The 22,218-nt window shown below is 40.1% G+C and overlaps 1 protein-coding gene across 1 annotated transcript; it reads right to left on the bottom strand.

Moving 5' to 3' along the window:
• Positions 1–279: 279 nt before the first annotated feature.
• LIPM (lipase family member M) lies at positions 280–22,139 on the bottom strand (the record flags this gene model as incomplete). Its single annotated transcript, XM_082637695.1, has 9 exons — positions 21,978–22,139; positions 18,160–18,277; positions 10,727–10,925; positions 9,234–9,343; positions 7,998–8,134; positions 7,717–7,863; positions 6,129–6,200; positions 4,556–4,627; positions 280–525 (listed from the first exon to the last, which is right to left on the bottom strand). Exons 1-9 carry the CDS (start codon positions 22,122–22,124, stop codon positions 280–282), a joined length of 1,248 nt encoding a protein of 415 aa, XP_082493821.1. The 5' UTR covers positions 22,125–22,139.
• Positions 22,140–22,218: the final 79 nt, after the last annotated feature.

The following is a 22,218-nucleotide window of genomic DNA, read 5'->3' as shown; positions in this document are numbered from 1 at the left end:
CCCTTCAAATGGCAGAACACATAATAGCACATGAAAAGTATGTTCACCCAATGAGTAATTTAATTAATTGAAAAAATTAAATGCCAGTTTTAGTGCCAAATGCAGAAAATCTAAAGGAATGTATACTGTATTTCTGCCTTCCCTTCTACTAATATGGTAGGTTTCCAATGCTGGAAATCTTTAAAGTCCTCCATTCATGTACCCTGGCCCCATCTTTCATGAGGTTTTTCCTAAGACTTATCATTATCAGATGCTTCACAAGCTGACACTGATAGTTCCCTAGGAAATACTGGTCTCTTCCTGCTTCATCAGATGTATTATTTCATTGTACATACGGTGAGGAGCATCCAGACCCCAGATGAAATCCACGTGAGCCCATTCAGGAATGTTCTTATGGTAGATGATGTTGGTCACCTCGGAGAGCAGTATTCTCACGTCTTCTGGGTTTGAAAGCCAGTCCTGACCCCCAGTCCACATTGCTGTAGGGATCGCCATGTCTCTAACTTTGTACCTTACAGGAGCTGGCTAGAGTAAAGGAATAGTTTTTAACTGTAGATAACATTTGGACTTCCAGACTCATAATTTACTTTTCTAATAAACACAGTAAATATGCCTTGTGTTGTAATGAAAGGTGCGTGGGCACTAAAGCCATATAGAACTGCATTAAGAGTTTCTGCTCCAACCCCTACTTGAAGGAAAAAAATTGACTTAGCCTCACTGAACCTCAGTTTCTTCATCTGCAAAATGGGGATGATATCTGAACTAATTTACTAGATTAAATGAGAAAACATCTCAATTGCCTAGCACTTTAGGCATTACATGTTCAATTCTTTTCCTTCCTATTAATAAATATTTAACACACAAAGTGCCTTTTAAAAGTTAATGCTCCTATCTTTTTCAAAGATAATTTCACAAAGTTTCATGAGGACAGATTTGGAGATACTCTAGAGAGAAAGGCAAGAGGATGGAAACTACTGAAAAGGACTTGGGTGTTCACAGGGGTTTTCTGTCCTAACAGAAAGCCCTTGGGGCACACCCAGCTTGACTGTGTCTCCAGAAACATGGGGAAGTCAATGGCACTGGAACTCAGGGAGTTGGACCAAAAGGAGATAAAAATTAGATTCCAGGTCCAGTCCCACATCACCCAAAGAAGGTTACCTAGGATTCCTAATTCTTGAGAACTTCCCTTATTCAAACAGATCTGCTAGATCAAGCTGGCTGACTGAGACCCTTGAGGTTAACCAACACTCAGAACTTTCAACTGATATGTCAAGGTTCACTTCTCTCTCAGAAAATCCACCTGGGAGCCGGGGTTCCAATCCCAGCAGTCCTTGTTTCTCTTTGTGGCTTTTAAGAATTTGAAGTTATAGCATCTGATACTGTGAGTTATAATAAGACATATGTATGGGGTCTTCATCCACATTTGTGGTACAGAGCTCCTAATAACCCTCGGAGTTTCCTAAGTGACAGGAGCCATAAAGGTGTGTTTTGTGATGTTAATGAGGTGATTTTTTTTTTTTTTTTTGCGGTATGTGGGCCTCTCACTGTTGTGGCCTCTCCTGTTGTGGAGCACAGGCTCCAGATGTGCAGGCTCAGCGGCCATGGCTCACGGGCCCAGCCACTCCACGGCATGTGGGATCATCCCGGACCGGGGCACGAACCCGTGTCCCCTGCATCGGCAGGCGGACTCTCAACCACTGCGCCACCAGGGAAGCCCAATGAGGTGATTTTTTTGAACAGGATGGGGGCTGAGCTCTAGAAGTTGAGCCAAACAAGTGATTAGAGAGTTGGAAATTTCAGTCCCATTCATGACCTCTGGAGAGGGGAGATGGGCTGGAGATTGAGTTCAATCGCCAGTGGCCAATGATTTAACCAATTAGACCTCTCTAAGGAAGCCTCCAGAAAACCCCAAAAGGAGCCTCCAGGTTGGTGAACACGTGAAAATGTGGGGAGAGTGGCCCCATGGAAAAGCCATGGAGGCTCTGCTCCCCTCCCCTTGCTCAGTGCATCTCTTTTATCTGGCTGTTCCTGAGTTATATCTTCTTATAATAAACCAATAATCTAGTAAGCAAAGTGTTTCTCTGAGTTCTATGAGCCAATCTAGCAAATTAATCAAACCTTAGCCTGAGAAGGGGGTCATGGGAACCTCTGAATTATAGCCAGTGGGTCAGACACACAGGTGACAAGCTGGGCTTGCGATTGGCACCCGAACTGGAGGATAGTCTTGTGGGACCGAGCCCTCAACCTGTGGAATCTGATGTTATCTCTGGGTAGACAGTGTCAGAATTGAGTTAAACACTAAGTCACCCACCTGGTGTTGGAGAATTGTTTGTTCATGTGGAGAAACTCCCCTCCACACACATATACTGGAATTTGGTGGTCAGACCTGTCTTTCATAGATTAACTTAGATACGAAAGGTTGGAATATTCGATGGAGCCTGTATTATGTTCTTCTCATCTAACAGGTGAAAAGACTGAACTGAATGTCAGGTCTAGTTCTAAGGCTCTGTGAGTCTATGACACCTTTTTGCATGTGTGTTTTCTCTTTCTTTCCATGACCATTTTCTGGCACCTGCTCTGCACAAGTCACTTTCTCTCTAACTCATGACCTTAAATGTTGATAAATTAAATCTTATCTTGGAACTGGGATGCTTTCTCTAAAGATACATTTTAGGAAACAATGAAGAAGGATCTTAAAAATGTAGCTGGTACCTGTGATTGAGAGTTTGCTATTCAGAGGCATGACAGTGGTCTGTCCAATTTCTGAGACTTTTATATCTATATATACAGAAGTATATCTACAGAAGTGGATGTTAAGTGTGATATGAGACTCTCAAAGATTAGCCTGTGTGTGTATTCTGCTCCCTCCAGCTTTATGTGTGTGGTCAATATTTGCTTACATCCTCACACAATCTAACCAGTAATCTTCAGTGAAGGTTTTTTTTTTTTTTTTTTTTTTTTTCGGTACACGGGCCTCTCACTGTTGTGGCCTCTCCTGTTGCGGAGCACAGGCTCCGGACGTGCAGGCTCAGCGGCCATGGCCAATGGGCCCAGCCGCTCCGCAGCATGTGGGATCTTCCCGGACTGGGGCACGAATCCGTGTCCCCTGCATCGGCAGGCAGACTCTCAACCACTGTGCCACCAGGGAAGCCCCAGTGAAGGTTTTATGCTTAGAAAAGTTTAATACTCTTTTCTAATTCTCCATAACTTTTGTTTTAAATTTTATTCCACAACATTGATTATACACACAGATTTTCTTGGGTAATCTTTTTTATATTTTTCACTTGCAAATTACAGATTCATTAAAAGTGTGACCAGTGAGAACTCTTACATATTATCTAGTCCAGTAATTTTTATTTTAAAGAGAAAGAGATTGAGGCCTGAAGAATCAAAGCAGCCTAGCCATGATCATACAAATTTGTAGTGCAGAGGCAAAACGAATACAGTAATTCTCACTTGTCATTAATACTCTTTTTACTGTACCATGAACCAACCTCACCCCTGCCATCCTCATTTGTGGTTTTCTTCTGTTGTTGTTGTTGTTTTTAATCTTGAAAGATCCTCTAGTAGCCACCACAGACTACACCCTTCCCTTCACTAAGTCTACCCATCTTGCTCCTAAGAAGCCCCGTGCCTTGTTCATGGAGGCAGCCTCATCAAAAAAGTTCTCCTGCTGCATTCTAAAAGTGTTTCTCTTTAACCCTTAAAAGTCTCTTGGCTGGGCTTCTCTGGTGGCTCAGTGGTTGGGAATCTGCCTGCTAATTCAGGGGACACAGGTTCAAGCCCTGGTCCAGGAAGATCCCACATGCCGTGGAGCAACTAAGCCCGTGCACCACAATTACTGAGCCTGCCCACCACAACTACTGAGCCTGTGCACCTAGAGCCCGTGATCCGCAACAAGAGAAGCCCATGCACTGCAACAAAGAGTAGCCCCTGCTCATCTCAACTAGAGAAAGCCCTCGAGGAGCAACGAAGACCCAACACAGCCAAAAAAAAAAAAAAAAAAAAAAAATTCTCTTGGCTAAGCTTTGAACTTTTCCATTTTCAAATGAGGTCGAACCAGAGCTAATTACTTTTTACTTGAATTCTTTCTTTTTCATATTCTTTTCCATTGTATTCCCTGTGCTGTATAGTAGGACACATTGTTGTTTATCCATGCTATATATAATAGTTTTCATCTGCTAATCCCAAACTCCCAATCTATCCCTCCCCCCATTCCCCTCCCCCCTTGGCAACCACAAGTCTGTTCTCTATGTCTGTGAGTCTGTTTCACAGATAAGTTCATTTGTGTCATATTTTAGATTCTACATATAAGTGATATTGTATGGTGTTTGTCTTTCTCTATCTGACATACTTCACTTAGTATGATAATCTCTATGTCCATCCATGTTGCTGCAAATGGCATTATTTCATTCTTTTTTATGCCTGAGTAGTATTCCATTCTACTTGAATTCTTGTATTTTATTCCTATTTCTAGAATAAACTGCCAGTATAACTTCCCTCTCACACATTTCAAAAGGATATATTTTCAGCAGATGGTATTTGCTTTTGTTACCTGATTTCCTTTTTCCAGATTCTTGGTCTCACTGCCCCAGTCAAATGCCCGAAGTTCCCCAGAATTCACTGCCTAAAAGGAAACAAAAATTTACATGACATTCAAATGTGTCATGGGATAATGGTGGGAGGAGGGGTGAAAATGTGCTACCAAGTCTGCAATTGTGAGGGAAGCAGAGAACAAAGGCTGAGGCTGCTCTACAGTTCAAGTTTAGGATAATCTTCAGGAGAGTGTAAAGGCAAGAATAAGGTCCTTTCAGGGAGAAAAATGTGCTATAGAAATACTTGACCACCATATTATACAACTCCAAAAAGTGTATCCCCATTGTAGTCTATGTAAGGGGATATCCTGCACAACTCTGTAGGCTACAATGGGAGAGCAACCCCTAGAGTTGTGCAACGTGGTGATTCTGGGAGAAGATAACCAACATTTAATCCAGGGTAGAATTCTTCTTTGGTTTTGATGATAAAATCTCTCTCTCTCTGTCTCTGTCTCTCTCTCTTTCACACACGTACTAAAACATAACAATAACATTTGAAGAAAAATTTGACTAGGTTCTAAGTTGTTAGAAAAACATATAGGACCAATATTTATGATTCATAGGTGTCATCATCACTATTAAAACTTTTTGCTCGAGTTAAAAGTCTCCCTTTTTTTTTTTAACAAAGTTGTAGTTTTAGTAAGTGAGAATCTAAGGTTAGTGATGCTTAGCTCTCTGTCCTATGTACATTCTTATTTCCACAGCCAATTGGGGTCACTCTATAGTATCATCTATAATGAGCAACATTAGGTTCAGTGCTTCATCACATGTGAAAGAATAATTAGCAGTCACATTGTCTTTGAATTAATTCTGAAGGAACCCACCACACAGCACCTAGAGACAGTTCCTGTGACTGGTAATCAGGACATTCCCTCCTGTGACCCCAGGTGAAGTCTGCGGCACAAAAGACTCCTGTGAAAATCCCCTTGGGTAATTAGGTCCACATTTGCATTTTTTATGACTAGTTGACCATACTATCTTGCTGGAAGAGCCGAAAGGAGAATGTGGAAAAGTGATCTCCAGCCTCAACTTTTTTTTTTTTTTTTTTTTGCGGTACACGGGACTCTCACTCTTGTGGCCTCTCCTGTTGAGGAGCACAGGCTCCGGACACGCAGGCTCAGCGGCCATGGCTCACGGGCCCAGCCACTCCATGGCATGTGGGATCTTCCCGGACCGGGGCACGAACCCGTGTCCCCTGCATCGGCAAGTGGACTCTCAACCACTGCGTCACCAGGGAAGCCCCCAGCCTCATCTTTGAGATGGCTAGAGACTGAGAAAGGTCTCACTTGAACCATCTGAATTCACACTTTTAAGGTCCACTAAAGATGTCCTAGGGCCAATCCTTTCCTCCCATATCCTGAAAAGTTTCAGTGCTCTAGATCAAGCTCACAGTTGAAAAAGCGTTGACAGAATCACGAGTCATCTTGGAATAAATGTGAAATAACCCCTGGGCTGTCCAAAGGGCCTCCTTTAACTATTCCAGACAAACTGCACAAAGACCGTTAACAAAGACTACAAATTCAGCATCCTTACCTGTCTCCAGTGCAGGATATTTTGCACAGATGTTCCAGCAGGTGTGTGAGCGACATATACATTTGCTCGGCTCTGTAATAAAGCATGAGTAGTTTGTGGGACGTGGAAAAACTCACAAGATGTGCACCTTGTCAAGACCAAATCTACAGGCTATCAGACTAAGAAATGGGAACATCATTAAAGTATCAGCATTTATCTATGAAACAGGAATATACACATGCACATAAGTAAAAAAAAATGCCACTAAATGTATCCTATATTCTTCATCAGAGAAAAGCTTCTCATTAGACATCTTGACTTCATCTTTTAAAAAACTTTCTTAGAGTAATTAAAGATGAAGGCTCAGGAACTGGGTCTGTATTCAAATCTCACCTCTGCTATATAACTTTTAGGTGAAATTGGGAACATTACTTAATCCACTAAGTCTAATCTATAAAGTGGGAATATTGATAATACCTGTGTCATAGGGTTGTTACGGGAACTAACAGCCTGGCATATAATAAAATGCTTATCAAAAGGTAGCCATTAATTGTATCATTAATTAAAAAGAAAAAAATCCTCAGGAATTAAAAACATGCTCCTCCAGCTGTTGGCAGATAGCTCCCTCACTGTCTGGTGTCCTTGGGGGTATTCTTCCCTCTGCAGAGAGCTGCCCTGCCAATATCTCCCGATTACTGGTGTTGTTTGCATTAAATGACTAGTTGATATGGGGGCATAAAGACCCAGCCCTCTGATGCTAACTTGGGACAATTCTGAAGGGTCATCCCATTTTCACAGATCCCTAGAGGATCAACTGAGGTTCCCACTGGCACTGCATCACAGCTGGATTTTTTTTGTGTGTGTGTGTGTGCGGTACGCGGGCTTCTCACTGTTGTGGCCTCTCCTGTTGCGGAGCACAGGCTCCGGATGCGCAGGCTCAGCGGCCATGGCTGACGGGCCCAGCCGCTCCGCGGCATGTGGGATCTTCCCGGACCGGGGCACGAACCCGTGTCCCCTGAATCGGCAGGTGGACTCCCAACTACTGCGCCACCAGGAAAGCCCTGGACTTCTTTTTATCCACCAAATCCTGTTTCCTTCCCTTCTCTAGATGTTTTCCCAAGGGCCTAACCCCAAATCATTCTGCACACGAATCTCCATCTCACAGTATGCTTCCTGGGGAACCCACTGTCACACTCACCAAGTCGTAGCTATGCCTTAGCCAAACCGAAACTCCCAGACAGCCTATCACAGGACTTAAGCTACAAACCGGAAGCACCCGAGTAGAAAGAAGAAGTAGGTGACGCATGGCAGTTTTCTCTTTTGACTTCTGGGTTCTATTCTGCATCTGTTGATTCACTGTAGTAAAGCTGCTTTCAGACCTCTTCAATCTTTAATCTATGACGTTAATGTGTAGTCATGCCCTTGTGTTAACCTTGACTCAGACCACGTTGAAGCGTTTTCCGCATATTATTACGATGTGAAGAAAACGGAGTTTCTTGGAGGATCGTTTCTCTAAGTCTTCCCTGGCATTAGCTCACCTTCAAGGAGCGAGACTAATAACTCCTCGCTTTGCTTTGGGACAGTGAGAATTCACTAAGCTCCCACTTACCATGTTCATGTTGTTTGTGTTAAATCCTCCCAGGAGTAACATGATGTTGCTACACATCTGATCAATAATCACCTGCCCGCAAAGGTAAATAACAAACTGTCTGAGAAATCTGGTCTGGTAGAGAAATTCTTTTTTACCAAACAATCCCTGTAAAAATATGAAATGGAATAGTCATTACATTACAGTCAAAAGAAGTGTCTCTAACGTAGAAGTGTATGTCTTAGCAAATGGGCTGGAAAACTCTTGTGCATAGACAAGGAATTTTCTGAGGAGTCACACACCTTGATCATCACATCTGGCAGCAACAAAAATTTGGCCCCAGGGCTTTTTGCATGTTTAACAGTAGCTATGGGTGCTAAAGCAAAATACATTCTTATTTTCTGAGCCAGCTCTGGCATAGTGGAAAATGCAATAAAGCCTGCAAAAGAGAAATATGTCAGCATGGATATTGAATATCCTAGAACTAATAAAGTGCTTATTTTACTTTTATCAAGATATTTCAGCAATTACATGTGACTGTGTTTTAACTCTCCTGTGAAATTATAAGCTCCTTGACAGGGAAAAACAACAGCAGCAACAACTGCTCTGTGTTCCCTCTGACATTTAGGTACTTGTTGCCCAGTACTAGGTTCTCAGTGGATTATTAAATTAAATTATTGAGTCCAATGACATGGACTTTGAGAGGTAACTCTATGTTAGACACTTTGCAGGAGACTTTCATGGTTCTTGTTTAATTCTCAGATTCTTGGGGGTATTTTTTTTTAATTAGTTTCTGCTTTATAACAAAGTGAATCAGTCATACATATACATCTGTTCCCACATCCCTTCCCTCATGCATCTCCCTCCCTCCCACCCTCCCCATCCCACCCCTCCAGGCGGTCACAAAGCACCGAGCTGGTCTCCCTGTGCTCTGCGGCTGCTTCTCTTGGGGGTATTTTTAATAAATCTTTACAGTGAGAGAAATCGAGAGTTAAAGAAATTGTCTTGTTTATTGATAAGAAGCATGTTCTGTAACATAATGGGTGTTGAGATAGCAGAGTTTTGCTTGTTTTCCTGGAGCTCTAACTTTTCCAGAACCCAAATTGGAACATAATCTAGTAGACAAGTTGTCTAGTGAACTGGATTCCAACTCTTATTTCTGCCATAGACTAGGTATGGGACACTGGTTAAGTCTAGGTATAGGTTTCTATACCTGTAAAATAGAGACTAATTCTCCCAATGACAAAGGGACAATCTCTTTGGAGCCTTTGGGAGGAAAAGACTATCATATACAGCCAGGGCATGGCCACTATATTTGAAATACTATGTGTCTATTTCAAAAGAGCCTGTATACTCTGTTTAAGCTGATATTTGCAGGTTGTGGAGAAGGGTGGGCAGAGAGAAACTAGAATCCCGTGACCCTGAAGCGGATAAGGCCAGATCAGAGAGAAGTGTGCAATGCCTGATCCCAGGCCTGGCTGTGCGCCATTTGCTCACATTTCTTCTGAGTATACAAACCTGATTTTTTTGGAACCTACCCATGGTGGTACCCTGTGAATAGCCGACATAATAGATATTTTCCTGGCCTGTTTTCTGCAAAACAAAGTTTATGACTGCAGGAAGGTCAAACCTAGCCATCTCATCATAACTACAAGGGGAAAAGACAAAGTTATATGAAAAATTATAATCAGAACAAACAAAAGCAGCCCCCATGGTTTACAAACAATGCCTTGAATTGTTGACCCCATCAGCTTGTTACTGTGCCCCTTACAACACTCAGAATGGACTTGTTTCAAACCTGTGATGCATGGGTGCCTCTGGGGTCACAGGCTGTTAGCAAGCTGCTGTTTTCTCTAGATATTATCATAGAGAAATAACCATCTTAATGAACATTTCGTGAGCATAAGCTCCACCTGCTGGTGGAGGTGTCCTCTTATTCTATTAGCAGAACAGCACAGAGCCATTCAGATTCTTTATATGAAAAGTATTAAAGATGCTGCAGGGGCCTTTCTCTGGTGAAATGGATAAAGAGAAAGTTGAATATCAATAGGTAATTTAAATAAAAACACTAAAAAACTTTTGTAAGAGTGTGAGAGATGTGTTAATCAAATTGATGGTCCCTAAGGCTTATTAGTTCCCCGTATATTTTTAATACTGCCTGGCCTCATCTCCTTCTGGGGGTATTAGTCCTTGTCATCACTCAGGGAAGAGTTAGTCCCAGGATATTCATCTGAAAGGAAAGGAACTTACACTTCTCCCATTCCAGTTTCAATCACCTAACACCAACCACTATTCTCATCCCATTCACCAGACTAACCTTCTACTTGGGGAACCCGATTTACATAATCCAAAGAATCACTAGTCAGTTAAGCCAATTGGGAGATATTATGTTGGGGTATTGATGAGCCAACCAAAGTAAATTATCTACATACCAGAAGCCATAATTCTTTTTTTTTTTAAACATCTTTATTGGAGTATAATTGCTTTATTGGAGTATAATTGCTTTATAAATGCTTTATAACAAAGTGAATCAGCTATACGTATACATATATCCCCATATCTCCTCCCTCTTGCATCTCCCTCCCTCCCACCCTCCGTATCCCACCCCTCTAGGTGGTCACAAAGCACCGAGCTGATAGCCCTGTGCTATGCGGCTGCTTCCCACTAGCTATCTATTTTATGTTTGGTAGTGTATATATGTCCACGCTACTCTCTCACTTTGTCACAGCTTACCCTTCCCCCTCCCCGTGTCCTCAAGTCCATGCTCTAGTAGGTCTGTGTCTTTATTCCCGTCTTACCCCTAGGTTCTTCATGACCTTTTTTTTTTTTTCTTAGATTGCATATATATGTGTTAGCATACAGTATTTGTTTTTCTCCTTCTGATGTACTTCACTCTGTATGACAGACTCTAGGTCTATCCACCTCATTACAAATAACTCAATTTCGTTTCTTTTTATCAGAAGCCATAATTCTTTACCCAGTTCTCCCAAAGCCATCCATGTCCACCTTCACTCTCAAGATTTTCATATACCTGAAAGCCCAGAACTCATCTTGGTCTATGGAGAGGGTCTTGTGTTTCCGAGACCAGGTGTTTCCCCTGCTGTTCCCCAGCCACACATCAAAACCTGCATCTGCCAGAATGAAGCCCAGGCTGTTGTTGGGCAGGTTGGAAATCCAGTTGCTAGCATCTCCAAGCAGGCCATGCTGCAGTAACACCACAGGCCTGGGACCTACAAAGAAGTGAATTTCAACAGTGTGAAATATTCTGCACCTTTCTCGTTATCCCTTAATGTGCGAAAGATTTCAAGTTAGGCAAACCTGTGTTCAAATCTGGATTCAGCTGCTTGCTAGCTTGATTATCTTGGCCAGTTACTTAACCTTTCTGTGCCTTGATTGCCTCGTGAAAAAAATAGTATTTTTGTTATGATTAAATAAAATAATACACAAGAAGCAGATGATACAACGTATGGACACCAAGGGGGAAAGCAGGGGTGGGAGTGATGGTGGTGGTGGGATGAATTGGGAGATTGGGATTGATGTATATACACTAACATGTATAAGATAGATAAGTAATAAGAACCTGCTGTATAAAAAATAATAAAATTCAAAAAAAAAGAAACAGATGGCACAATGCCTGGCACAGAGAAAGAATCAATAAAGTTTGGCCTCTATTGTTGCTTTTGTGTAGTTATTATTATTACTAGACTTGTCTGGGATCAGAGAAAATTGGAAGTGCCCCAGGAAGTAGTATAGTATAATGATTAAGATAATTATATATAATAATCATAGCTACTATATATTAATAAAAAGAAATTATGTTATTATATATTAATATATTATTTATATATTATAGAATTATACATGAATATATGTGTATATATTAATGTCATAATATAAATAATGTATACTATATAACATTTCTATTAACATAAAATTAATATGCTATATAAAATTAATATATATTATATAGTATTATAGAGTATATATAATTATTGACATACTGTTAATATACACACATATATACACACTTATAAAAATACATATATATACAAATATGTTTAATATATTAAATATTTGCTATATTAATAATAAAAACATATATTATATATAATTATTAATATTGCCATATATACACGGATATGTGTATATATATTACCACATATATACATATATATGTGTATATATGTTAATATTACCAGATATATACATATATATGTGTGTGTATACATATATATATGTGTGTATATATATATATGTATATATATGTAATGGTTTGATGATTACAGGCCCTCATGTGAAAAGGACCTACAAGCCAACCTGATAAAATAAAAGTTTAAAAAGTCTTTAAAAAAAATTACTTATTTTGTTTTTGGCTGTGTTGAGTCTTCGTTGCCGCATGAGGGCTTTCTCTAGTTGCGGCGAGTGGGGGCTACACTTTGTTATGGTGCGCAGGCTTCAAACTGCGGTAGCTTCTCTTGTTGCAGAGCATGGGCTCTAGGCGCGAGGGCTTCAGTAGCTGTGGCTCGCAGGCTCTAGAGCGCAGGCTCAGTAGTTGTGGCGCATGGGCTGAGTTGCTCCGCAGCATGTGGGATCTTCCAGGACCAGAGCTCAAACCCATGTTCCTTGCATTGGCAGGCGGATTCTTAACCACTGCGACACCATGGAAGTACCTAAAAAGTCTTTTGTCACAAGCTTATAGACATCTTTCAGTTGTTTTCAGGATGAATTTCACTGGCCCTCTTTTTTTTAACATCTTTATTGGAGTATAATTGCTTTACAATGTTGTGTTACTTCCTGCTGTATAACAGAGTGAATCAGCTATACATATACATATATCCCCATATCCCCACCCTCTTGCCTCTCCCTCCCACCCTCCCTATCCCACCCCTCTAGGTGGTCACAAAGCATTGAGCAGATCTCCCTGTGCTATGTGGCTGCTTCCCACTAGCTATCTGTTTTACATTTGGTAGCATATATATGTGAGTGCCACTCTCTCACTTCGTCCCATCTTACCCTTCCCCCTCCCCGTGTCCTCAAGTCCATTCTCTACATCTGTGTCTTTATTCCTGTCCTGCCCTAGGTTCTTTAGAAACATTTTTTTTTTAGATTCCATATATATGTGTTAGCATATGGTATTAGTTTTTCTCTTTCTGACTTACTTCACTTTGTACGACAGTCTCTAGGTACATCTACCTCACTACATATAACTCAAGTTCGTTCCTTTTTATGGCTGAGTAATACTGCATTGTATGTCTGTGTGTATCTTCTTTTTCCATTCATCTGTCAGTGGACACTTAGGTTGCTTCCATGTCCTGGCTATTGTAAATAGTGCTGCAATGAACACTGTGGTACATGACTCTTTTTGAATTATGGTTTTCTCATGGTATATGCCCAGTAGTAGGATTGCTGGGTCATATGGTAGTTCTATTTTTAGTTTTTTAAGGAACCTCCATACTGTTCTCCATAGTGGCTGTATCAATTTACATTCCCACCAACAGTGCAAGAGGGTTCCCTTTTCTCCACACCCTCTCCAGCATTTACTGTTTGTAGATTTTTTGATGATGGCTATTCTGACCTGTGTGAGGTGATACCTCATTGTAGTTTTGATTTGCATTTCTCCAATGATTAGTGATGTTGAGCATCTTTTCATGTATTTGTTGGCCATCTGTATGTCTTCTTTGGAGAAATGTCTATTTAGGTCTTCTGTCCATTTTTGGATTGGATTGTTTGTTTTTTGATATGGAGCTGCATGAGCTGCTTGTATATTTTGGAGATTAATCATTTGTCAGTTGCTTCGTTTGCAAATATTTTCTCCCATTCTGGGGGTTGTCTTTTCATTTTCTTTATGGTTTCCTTTGCTGTGCAAAAGCTTTTAAGTTTCATTAGGTCCCATTTGTTTATTTTTGTTTGTATTTCCATTTCTCTAGGAGGTGGGTCAAAAAGGATCTTGCTGTGATTTATGTCATAGAGTGTTCTGCCTATGTTTTCTTCTAAGAGTTTTATAGTGTCTGGCCTTACATTTAGGTCTTTAATCCATTTTGAGTTTATTTTTGTGTATGGTGTTAGGGAGTGTTCTAATTTCATTCTTTTACATGTAGCTGTCCAGTTTTTCCAGCACCACTTATTGAAGTGGCTGTCTTTTCTCCATTGTATATTCTTGCCTCCTTTATCAAAAATAAGGTGACCATATGTACGTGGGTTTTTCTCTGGGCTTTCTATCCTGATCCACTGATCCGTATTTCTGTTTTTGTACTAGTACCATACTGTCTTGATTACTGTAGCTTCGCAGTATGGGCTGAAGTCAGGGAGCCTGATTCCTCCAGCTCCGTTTTTCTTTCTCAAGATTGCTTTGGCTATTCAGGGTCTTTTATGTTTCCATACAAATTGTGAAATTTTTTGTTCTAGTTCTGTGAAAAATGCCATTGGTAGTTTGATAAGGATTGAGTTGAACCTGTAGATTGCTTTGGGTAGTATAGTCATTTTCACAATGTTGATTCTTCCAATCCAAGAACATGGTATATCTCTCCATCTGTTCCTATCTTCTTTAATTTCTTTCATCAGTGTCTTATAGTTTTCTGCATACAGGTCTTTTGTCTCCTTAGGTAGGTAGGCATTTTATTCTTTTTGTTGCAATGGCAAATGGGAGTGTTTCCTCTTTCAGATTTTTCATCATTAGTGTATAGGAATGGAAGAGATTTCTCTGCATTAATTTTGTATCCTGCTACTTTACCAAATTAATTGATTAGCTATTGTAGTTTTCTGGTAGAGTCTTTAGGATTCTCTATGTATAGTATCATGTCATCTGCAAACAGTGACAACTTTACTTCTTCTTTTCTGATTTGGATTCCCTTTATTTCTTTTTATTCTCTGATTGCTGTGGCTAAAACTTCCAAAACTATGTTGAATAATAGTGGTGAGAGTGGGCAGCCATGTCATGTTCCTGATCGTAGTGGAAAGGGTTTCGGTTTTTCACCACTGAGAATGATATTGGCTGTGGGTTTGTCAGATATGGCCTTTATTATGCTGAGGTAAGTTCCTTCTATGCCTACTTTCTGGAGAGTTTTTATCATAAATGGGTATTGAATTTTGTCAAAAGCTTTTACTGCATTTATTGAGATGATATATGGTTTTTATCCTTCACTTTGTTAATATGGTGTATCACATTGATTGATTTGCATATATTGAAGAATCCTTGCATTCCCTGGGATAAACCCCACTTGATCATGATGTATGATCCTTTTAATGTGCCATTGGATTCTGTTTGCTAGTATTTTGTTGAGGATTTTTGCATCTGTGTTCATCAGTGATATTGGCATGTAGAAAGCTGGAGTAGCAATTCCCATATCAGATGAAATAGACTTTAAAATAAAGACTATTACAAGAGACAAAGAAGGACACTACATAATGATCAAGGAATCAATCCAAGAAGAAGATATAGCAATTGTAAATATTTATGCACCCAACATAGGAGCACCTCAATACATAAGGCAAATGCTAACAGCCATAAAAGGGGAATCGACAGTAACACAATCATAGTAGGAGACTTTAACACCTCACTTTCACCAATGGACAGATCATCCAGAATGAAAATAAATAAGGAAACACAAGCTTTAAGTGACACATTAAACAAGGTGGACTTAATTGGTATTTATAGTACATTCCATCCAAAAATGACAGAATATACTTTCTTCTTAAGTGCTCATGGAACATTCTCCAGGATAGATCATATCTTGGGTCACAGATCAAGCCTTGGTAAATTTAAGAAAATTCAAATCGTATCAAGCATTTTTTCCGACCACAATGCTATGAGAGTAGCTATCGATTACAGGAAAAAAACTGTAAAAAATACAAACACATGGAGGCTAAAAAATATGCTACTAAATAACCAAGAGATCACTGAAGAAATCAAAGAGGAAATTTAAAAATACCTAGAAACAGATGACAATGGAAACACGATGACCCAAAACCTATGGAATGTAGCAAAAGCAGTTCTAAGAGGGAAGTTTATAGCAATACAATCCTACCTCAAGAAACAAGAAAAATCTCAAATAAACAACCTAACCTTGCACCTAAAGCAATTAGAAAAAGAAGAGAAAAATAACACACCAAAGTTAGCAGAAGAAAAGAAATCATAAAAATCAGATCAGAAATAAATGAAAAAGAAATGAAGGAAACAATAGCAAAGATCAATAAAACTAAAAGCTGGTTCTTTGAGAATATAAACAAAATTGATAAACCATTAGCCAGATTCATCAAGAAAAAAGGGAAAAGACTCAAATCAACAGAATTAGAAATGAAAAAGAAGTAACAACTGACACTGCAGAAATACAAAGGATCATGAGAGATTACTACAAGCAATTATATGCCACTAAAATGGACAACCTGGAAGAAATGGACAAATTCTTAGAAAAGCACAACCTTCCAAGACTGAACCAGGAAGAAATAGAAAATATAAGCAGACCAATCACAAGCACTGAAATTGAAACTGTGATTAAAAATCTTCCAACAAACAAAAGTCCAGGACCAGATGGCTTCACAGGTGAATTCTATCAAACATTTAGAGAAGAGCTAACGCCTATCCTTCTCAAACTCTTCCAAAATATAGCAGAGGGAGGAACACTCCCAAACTCATTCTATGAGACCACCATCACCCTGATACCAAAACCAGACAAAGATGTCACAAAAAAAGGAAACACTGGCCCTCTTTTTGAAAAGACGGTTAGAAATCTTTTTTTCCTTCATGGCTGGGAGATTTCTTCCTTAAAGAGGCCAACGGGTGCTGCAGGAACAACATCAGACAGTAGAGGGGAGTATTCGGCACCGACTGGACCTTAAAGGCTGTTACCTTGAACTCCAATCTCCTGGGCAATGAGTGAACAGTCTAAATAAACAGGACGTGAGAAAACAAAACTCCATTCATGACTAGGTGCTGCAGGTGACCCCTAAGCTTTTGACCTGCCACAGTCTTCCGATTTGTGGAGCTTAGTGAAAAAGTTCTCTCTGTGTCTCCAGGCTATACATGTATTTATATAAAATTCATTCATTCATTCCACATATATTTATTGGCACCTGCCATGTGCTTGGCACTCTTTTAGGTACTTTTTATAGCCTTGAACAAAATCGATAGATTTTCTGTGCCTTCTAAGTTTACATTCTGGTTGGGAGAGACAGATAATAAACAAACAAGCAAATATCTATCATATCAGTGGTGCTATAAGGAAAATTAAGCAGGATTAGGGGCTAAATCTCAGTAGCTGACAAGGGCTTACAATTTTGAATAGGGTGGTCGAAGGAAGAATGGGAAAGAGAAGGCCTGAAAGAGGGACCAAGGCAAACTGCATGGATATCTGATGAAACAGTGGTCCAGAAGGAGAACTGCAAGTTCAAAGGCACTGAGAGAAGGGCATGCTGGACATATATAAGGCACGGCTGTTCAGCTGGTGTAAAAAAAGCTGGTTTTCAAAAAGCTGCACAAATATAAATTGGAATAAAATAGAACCCTGCAGCTTCTTTATATCAAAGCCCAATAGCATTCACCCAGCGTTTTCTGGTCCTAGGTAAGAGCATGGGCTACACTGGCAGACAAATCTTAATTTAAGTGCAGATGTTTCAGCTTACTAGCAAGGACTAGCAAAGACTCTCTGGGCAAGTAACTTAACTTCTGTGAGTGGCAGTTTCTCAGAATTATTGTGAAACTTATATGAGACTAACACAAATAAAGCACTTAGCATTGTACCTGGCATACGGAAAGAACACAATAAAGAATTACATTATCTGTACACATGACAGATAATGTAGTTGCTGCTATAAACATAGAGCTAGAGTATTAAAAGGAATAGAGCCAAATAGAGATGAAGGATGGGCAATAGTGTACTATTACACTTTAATAGTAATAAAGGTGAATTTCTTAAAAACCAACAATAGCCCAAAATCCCATACAGAAAAAAAAAGGGATTATATGGAAACACGTACCAAAAATTTAAAATGTACACATACTGCCCAATTCTTTAAAAGACTTTAGTGAAAAGCTGGGCAATGTCTTAAGTATTTAAAGGGCTGTCTGGATGGGGAATATAGAGTGTGCTAGGGTGGGCGTCAGATGCCATGGCAGAGTTTGCGTTCTTCATGAGCAAGGATTGGCGTCATCTGCTTAAGAGATCATCAGTGGATATTCTAGAATATCTGTATAGGAGGGGTTTGGGGAATAAATTAAATACTAGAAGGGAACAAGAAATGAACTTTTCTTGAAGGTGTTTTTTGAAAAGCAAACACTACGTTTATTTAAGATAATTGGGTATGGGGCAGTGGTGGAGGGGACTGTGAGGTAGCTGAAGGCATCTTTTGTCTGGAACAATGAGCCCAGTCTGTACCAGGAGCCCAGGCTCCCTCTACACACTCAAATCACAAGGAAGTGTTTAATGTAGGAAGGATTGCTATGTTGGGGTAACACAGGGTGAAACATACCTGTCTTCTTAAGTTGCACTAGGCCCTGAGGAATCCTGTTAACAGAAAGGATGTACCCATCTTCTGTTGCGACTTCATACTCCTCACAGGGATAACCTTTATGTTGGACGATTTCACTCTACGGAAAAAACACAATTCTTTTTTTTTTTTTTTTTTTTTTTTTTTTTTCCGTACGCGGGCCTCTCACTGTTGTGGCCTCTCCCGTTGCGGAGCACAGGCTCCGGATGCGCAGGCTCAGCGGCCATGGCTCACGGGCCCAGCCGCTCCGCGGCATATGGGATCCTCCCAGACCGGGGCACGAACCCGTATCCCCTGCATCGGCAGGCGGACTCCCAACCACTGCGCCACCAGGGAGGCCCCACAATTCTTTTTTGAGTTCAGTTCTGTATGGTTATGTTCTCAATGTTTATAAGTTAAAAAGTAGATTCCTTGATGCTGGAAGAGATAGACAAGAAATTCCTTGCTTTTCACTAGCTAATTATGTTATTGTAAAAAAAAATTAGCAAACCCTCTTCAGTGCTCATTTTCTTTATCTTTAATGTAGAGATTGAACTAGAAGGGTAGTTCTTAATGTGGGCTCTGGACCAAAAGCATAGCATCACTTGGGCACTTGGTAACAATAGCAACTGATCAGTCTCCACTCAAACTTATTGAATTGGGAACTCTGGGGCTGGGGCCCAGCAATTTGTGTATTAACAAGCTCCTTAGAAAATTCTGATGCACTCTAATATTTGAGAACCACTGGAAAAGAACACTGATTCCAAAACCTGGGTGTGTGTCAGAAACATCTGGGACACTTAAACATAAATATTCCTGGGCCCACTTCGGGTTAGGAATCAGGGAATTCCAATGCAGCCAGTGGGGCAGGACAGCTTATGAGAACCCCTGGTCCATGTATTCCCTAAGTTTCTTTTCCGCTCTAAAACCACAGACTCAAGAGCAGTACAGTTGTTCCTCAGTATCTGTGAGGAATTTGTTCCAAGACACCCCATAGATACCAATATCTGAGGATGGTCAATTCCCTTACATAAAATGGGGTAGTATGTCAGTCCTCTGTATTGGCGAGTTCCGCATTCACGGATATGGAGGTTTGACTGTAGTTCTTAACACCTTTAAGTTAAGGATCCCTCAGTGAATTTGAGGAAAATATAGAAATGGATATACACATGGACACAGCATATACTTTCAGGGGTTTCAGATTTCCTGTTCCCTATATATGGACTCCTGGTTAAGGACCCCTACTCCATACAGTTGTTACATATAGAAACTCTTTGTAAAATATAAAGCTGCTGGGCTTCCCTGGTGGTGCAGTGGTTGAGAGTCCACCTGCCGATGCAGGGGACACGGGTTCGTGCCCCAGTCCGGGAAGATCCCACATGCCGTGGAGCGGCTGGGCCCGTGAGCCATGGCCACTGAGCCTGCGCGTCCGGAGCCTGTGCTCCACAACGGGAGAGGCCACAGCAGTGAGAGGCCCGCGTACCACAAAAAAAATAAAAAAATAAAATAAAATAAATAAACAAAAAAATAAAATATAAAGCTGCTGCGATCTCCTCAGTATCCTCAGTTTCTGCCTACTGTAGTTACTTAGAGAAGGCGGGAATTATTTCTATTAGCTGCTGCTTTTAAAGGAACAAAAGAGGAGAAAGCTAAATGCCCAGTGTAGTATACAAGAAAAAAGGGCATAATAGTTAAGAGAAAGGCCCTGGGGTCCCACTGCTTGGGTTTTTAAATCCTGGCTCTCACACTAATGCATAAACTAACTGTGTGATCTTTGGAAATTTAGTTAACTTGTCCCTATTCCTCAGTTTATTCAGTTTATTCATCTGTAAATTAGGTATACCAGTGGCTTATACTCCTTGGGATTATTGCAAAGAATGTGAAAAGATAATGCACATATGACACTAACAAGATTGGCTGGCACATAGTAGGGACTCAATGAGCATTAGCTACTACTATAATTAAAAATCACCCCCACCCTCCCTTTCAAGTAACTCCTATTCATATTTCAGAATTCAGGTGAAGAAACCTTTCTTCAGAAAAACTTTCCTAAATTCCCTAAGTCCCCCTATTTTATGTTTTCTTCTTTGATTTCACTTCTCTTATGATTAGTTCTGAGTGATTAGGAATCGAGTGTCTGTCTTCTCTGCTGGATTGTAAACTCCATGAAATCAGGGCGCTTAGATCTCTCTGTAACCTCAGTGCATAACACAGTATCGGGACCTAATAGGTGCTCAACTAACACTAGCTAGAAAAATACCTGAATGAGGGCAGTTGTATACCAAAATACAGAATAAATTATATCCATATAAATTAGTACTCAGAGTCAAACCAATTCAGACTCTGAAGCACTTTTTATTCTACTTTATTTAATTTATATGAGAGATTACAAGAATTTTCTATCTTACTTTGCCTCTCCATGTATGACTGCTAAATAGCAGAGTCCAATTCATTGGATTTTAGTCTTAGAGCTCCTGAAGCCCAAACAGTGTCTAGGTGCTGGCCACAGCCAGTGGGTGAGGCCCAGGGAGATTGGCTCTACCTACAACTAAAGAGATCCCCTTCGCTTAACGACCTAGAGGAATTTGTATGGGAACTTCTCAGGGCCAGAAGGATGGCCCTTAAGGATCTACACCAACTTGCTAACTATCTGGACAAACCATCAAAAGACAGTCAATAGTTGGAATGGTCAAAAGAAACCTGATATTTGGCATTCATGTAGATTCAGAATATTTCTATAGCCTGTCAGAGTTTTAGAATTCATTCAAGGAGGCTTCTGTAAAAAAGGTCTTAAATCTGTATAAAAGCATGTTAAATCTATGATAAATGTATGGAGCATGAACATTACGCACAATCACCTCACTCAACTGGAGGTAACCTCTCCTTCTCTGGGAGGGTTTATTGCATAGTTGTCACAATTATGAGCTTTGTGTTCTGGCAGGTCCGGATTTAAATTCTAGCTCTACCACCTACCAGGGGTGTGGCCTGATTTGAGTTGTTTAACCTCTTTAATCTCATTTCCTTGATTGGAAAAATGAGTATGGTCCTATCTATGGAATAGGGCAGTGAAGATAAAATCAAAAGCTTTTTCTGACCTATTGAGATGATCAAAAAAAAAAAAAGAGATAAAATCAAACAGTATCTCTACAGCTTTCATCACAATGTCTGCTATGGGATAAGTATTACTATATGGTGGACATTGTTAAAATTCAACTAAGAATGTGAAAGTAAGCCAAAAAGTATTCTCTGAGATACCTAGAAATTTCACTTCATTCATGAAGTTTACTCATAGGAGGACCTCTCTAGCATTCATAGGGGTCCTTTTATTTCTAGTCCACAGAGTTACCAGCTCAAACCAGGATTAAATAGATTAGGGTGGCACAGGGTGTTACTAGAAGTGACTGTCCTGAGAGTATGAAAGGAGGTCTAGCATCTTTCTAATATTGGAAAAAGTAGAAAAAGAACAGAAAGCACAGACAATGTGGAAATAATCATGGGTCTGAGCTTGACCCAAGATACTGCAATGATTTAACTGCTCCTGGAATGAACCTAAGAATTCAAGAAAAAGTTAAACTGTGTTTGAAGCTCAAAGGGATTAAGTCATTTGCCTAAGTTTACTGAAATTGTTGAAGATGAACCCATGTTTACCCACACCCAACTTAGTGTTCTTTCCAGTACAATATGTTAATTTACAACTATGCTCTACTAGCAGAAATCACCACCACATATAAATATAATACATAATGCAGATAATACACAGAGACAAACAATAACATGTAAAGTTCTTTGTTTCCCCCCAAATATGGAAAATCCCAACTTACAACATTCATGAATGCTTCTGGGTCCACAGCTTTAGTTGGCATATGTCCTGAATTCACATTTCTCTGGAACAAATGCGCCACCAGAATCAGAAGCCACATCTCTTTTCTGTGTGAAACAATCCACTCTCTTGACAAGATTTTTGACATGGTCCAACATCTGCATTTATCTGTTCTTGGTAATATAACAACTGATTCTAAAGTCAGAAGAATCTGTAGGTTTAAAAACTCCTTCATATATTTT

The sequence above is a fragment of the Mesoplodon mirus genome, assembly GCF_964341445.2.
Source record: "Mesoplodon mirus genome assembly, chromosome: 2".
Taxonomy (NCBI): Eukaryota; Metazoa; Chordata; class Mammalia; order Artiodactyla; family Ziphiidae; genus Mesoplodon; species Mesoplodon mirus.
The sequence above is the reverse complement of the archived record's forward strand: the minus strand, read 5'-3'. Positions and strand labels throughout refer to the sequence as shown.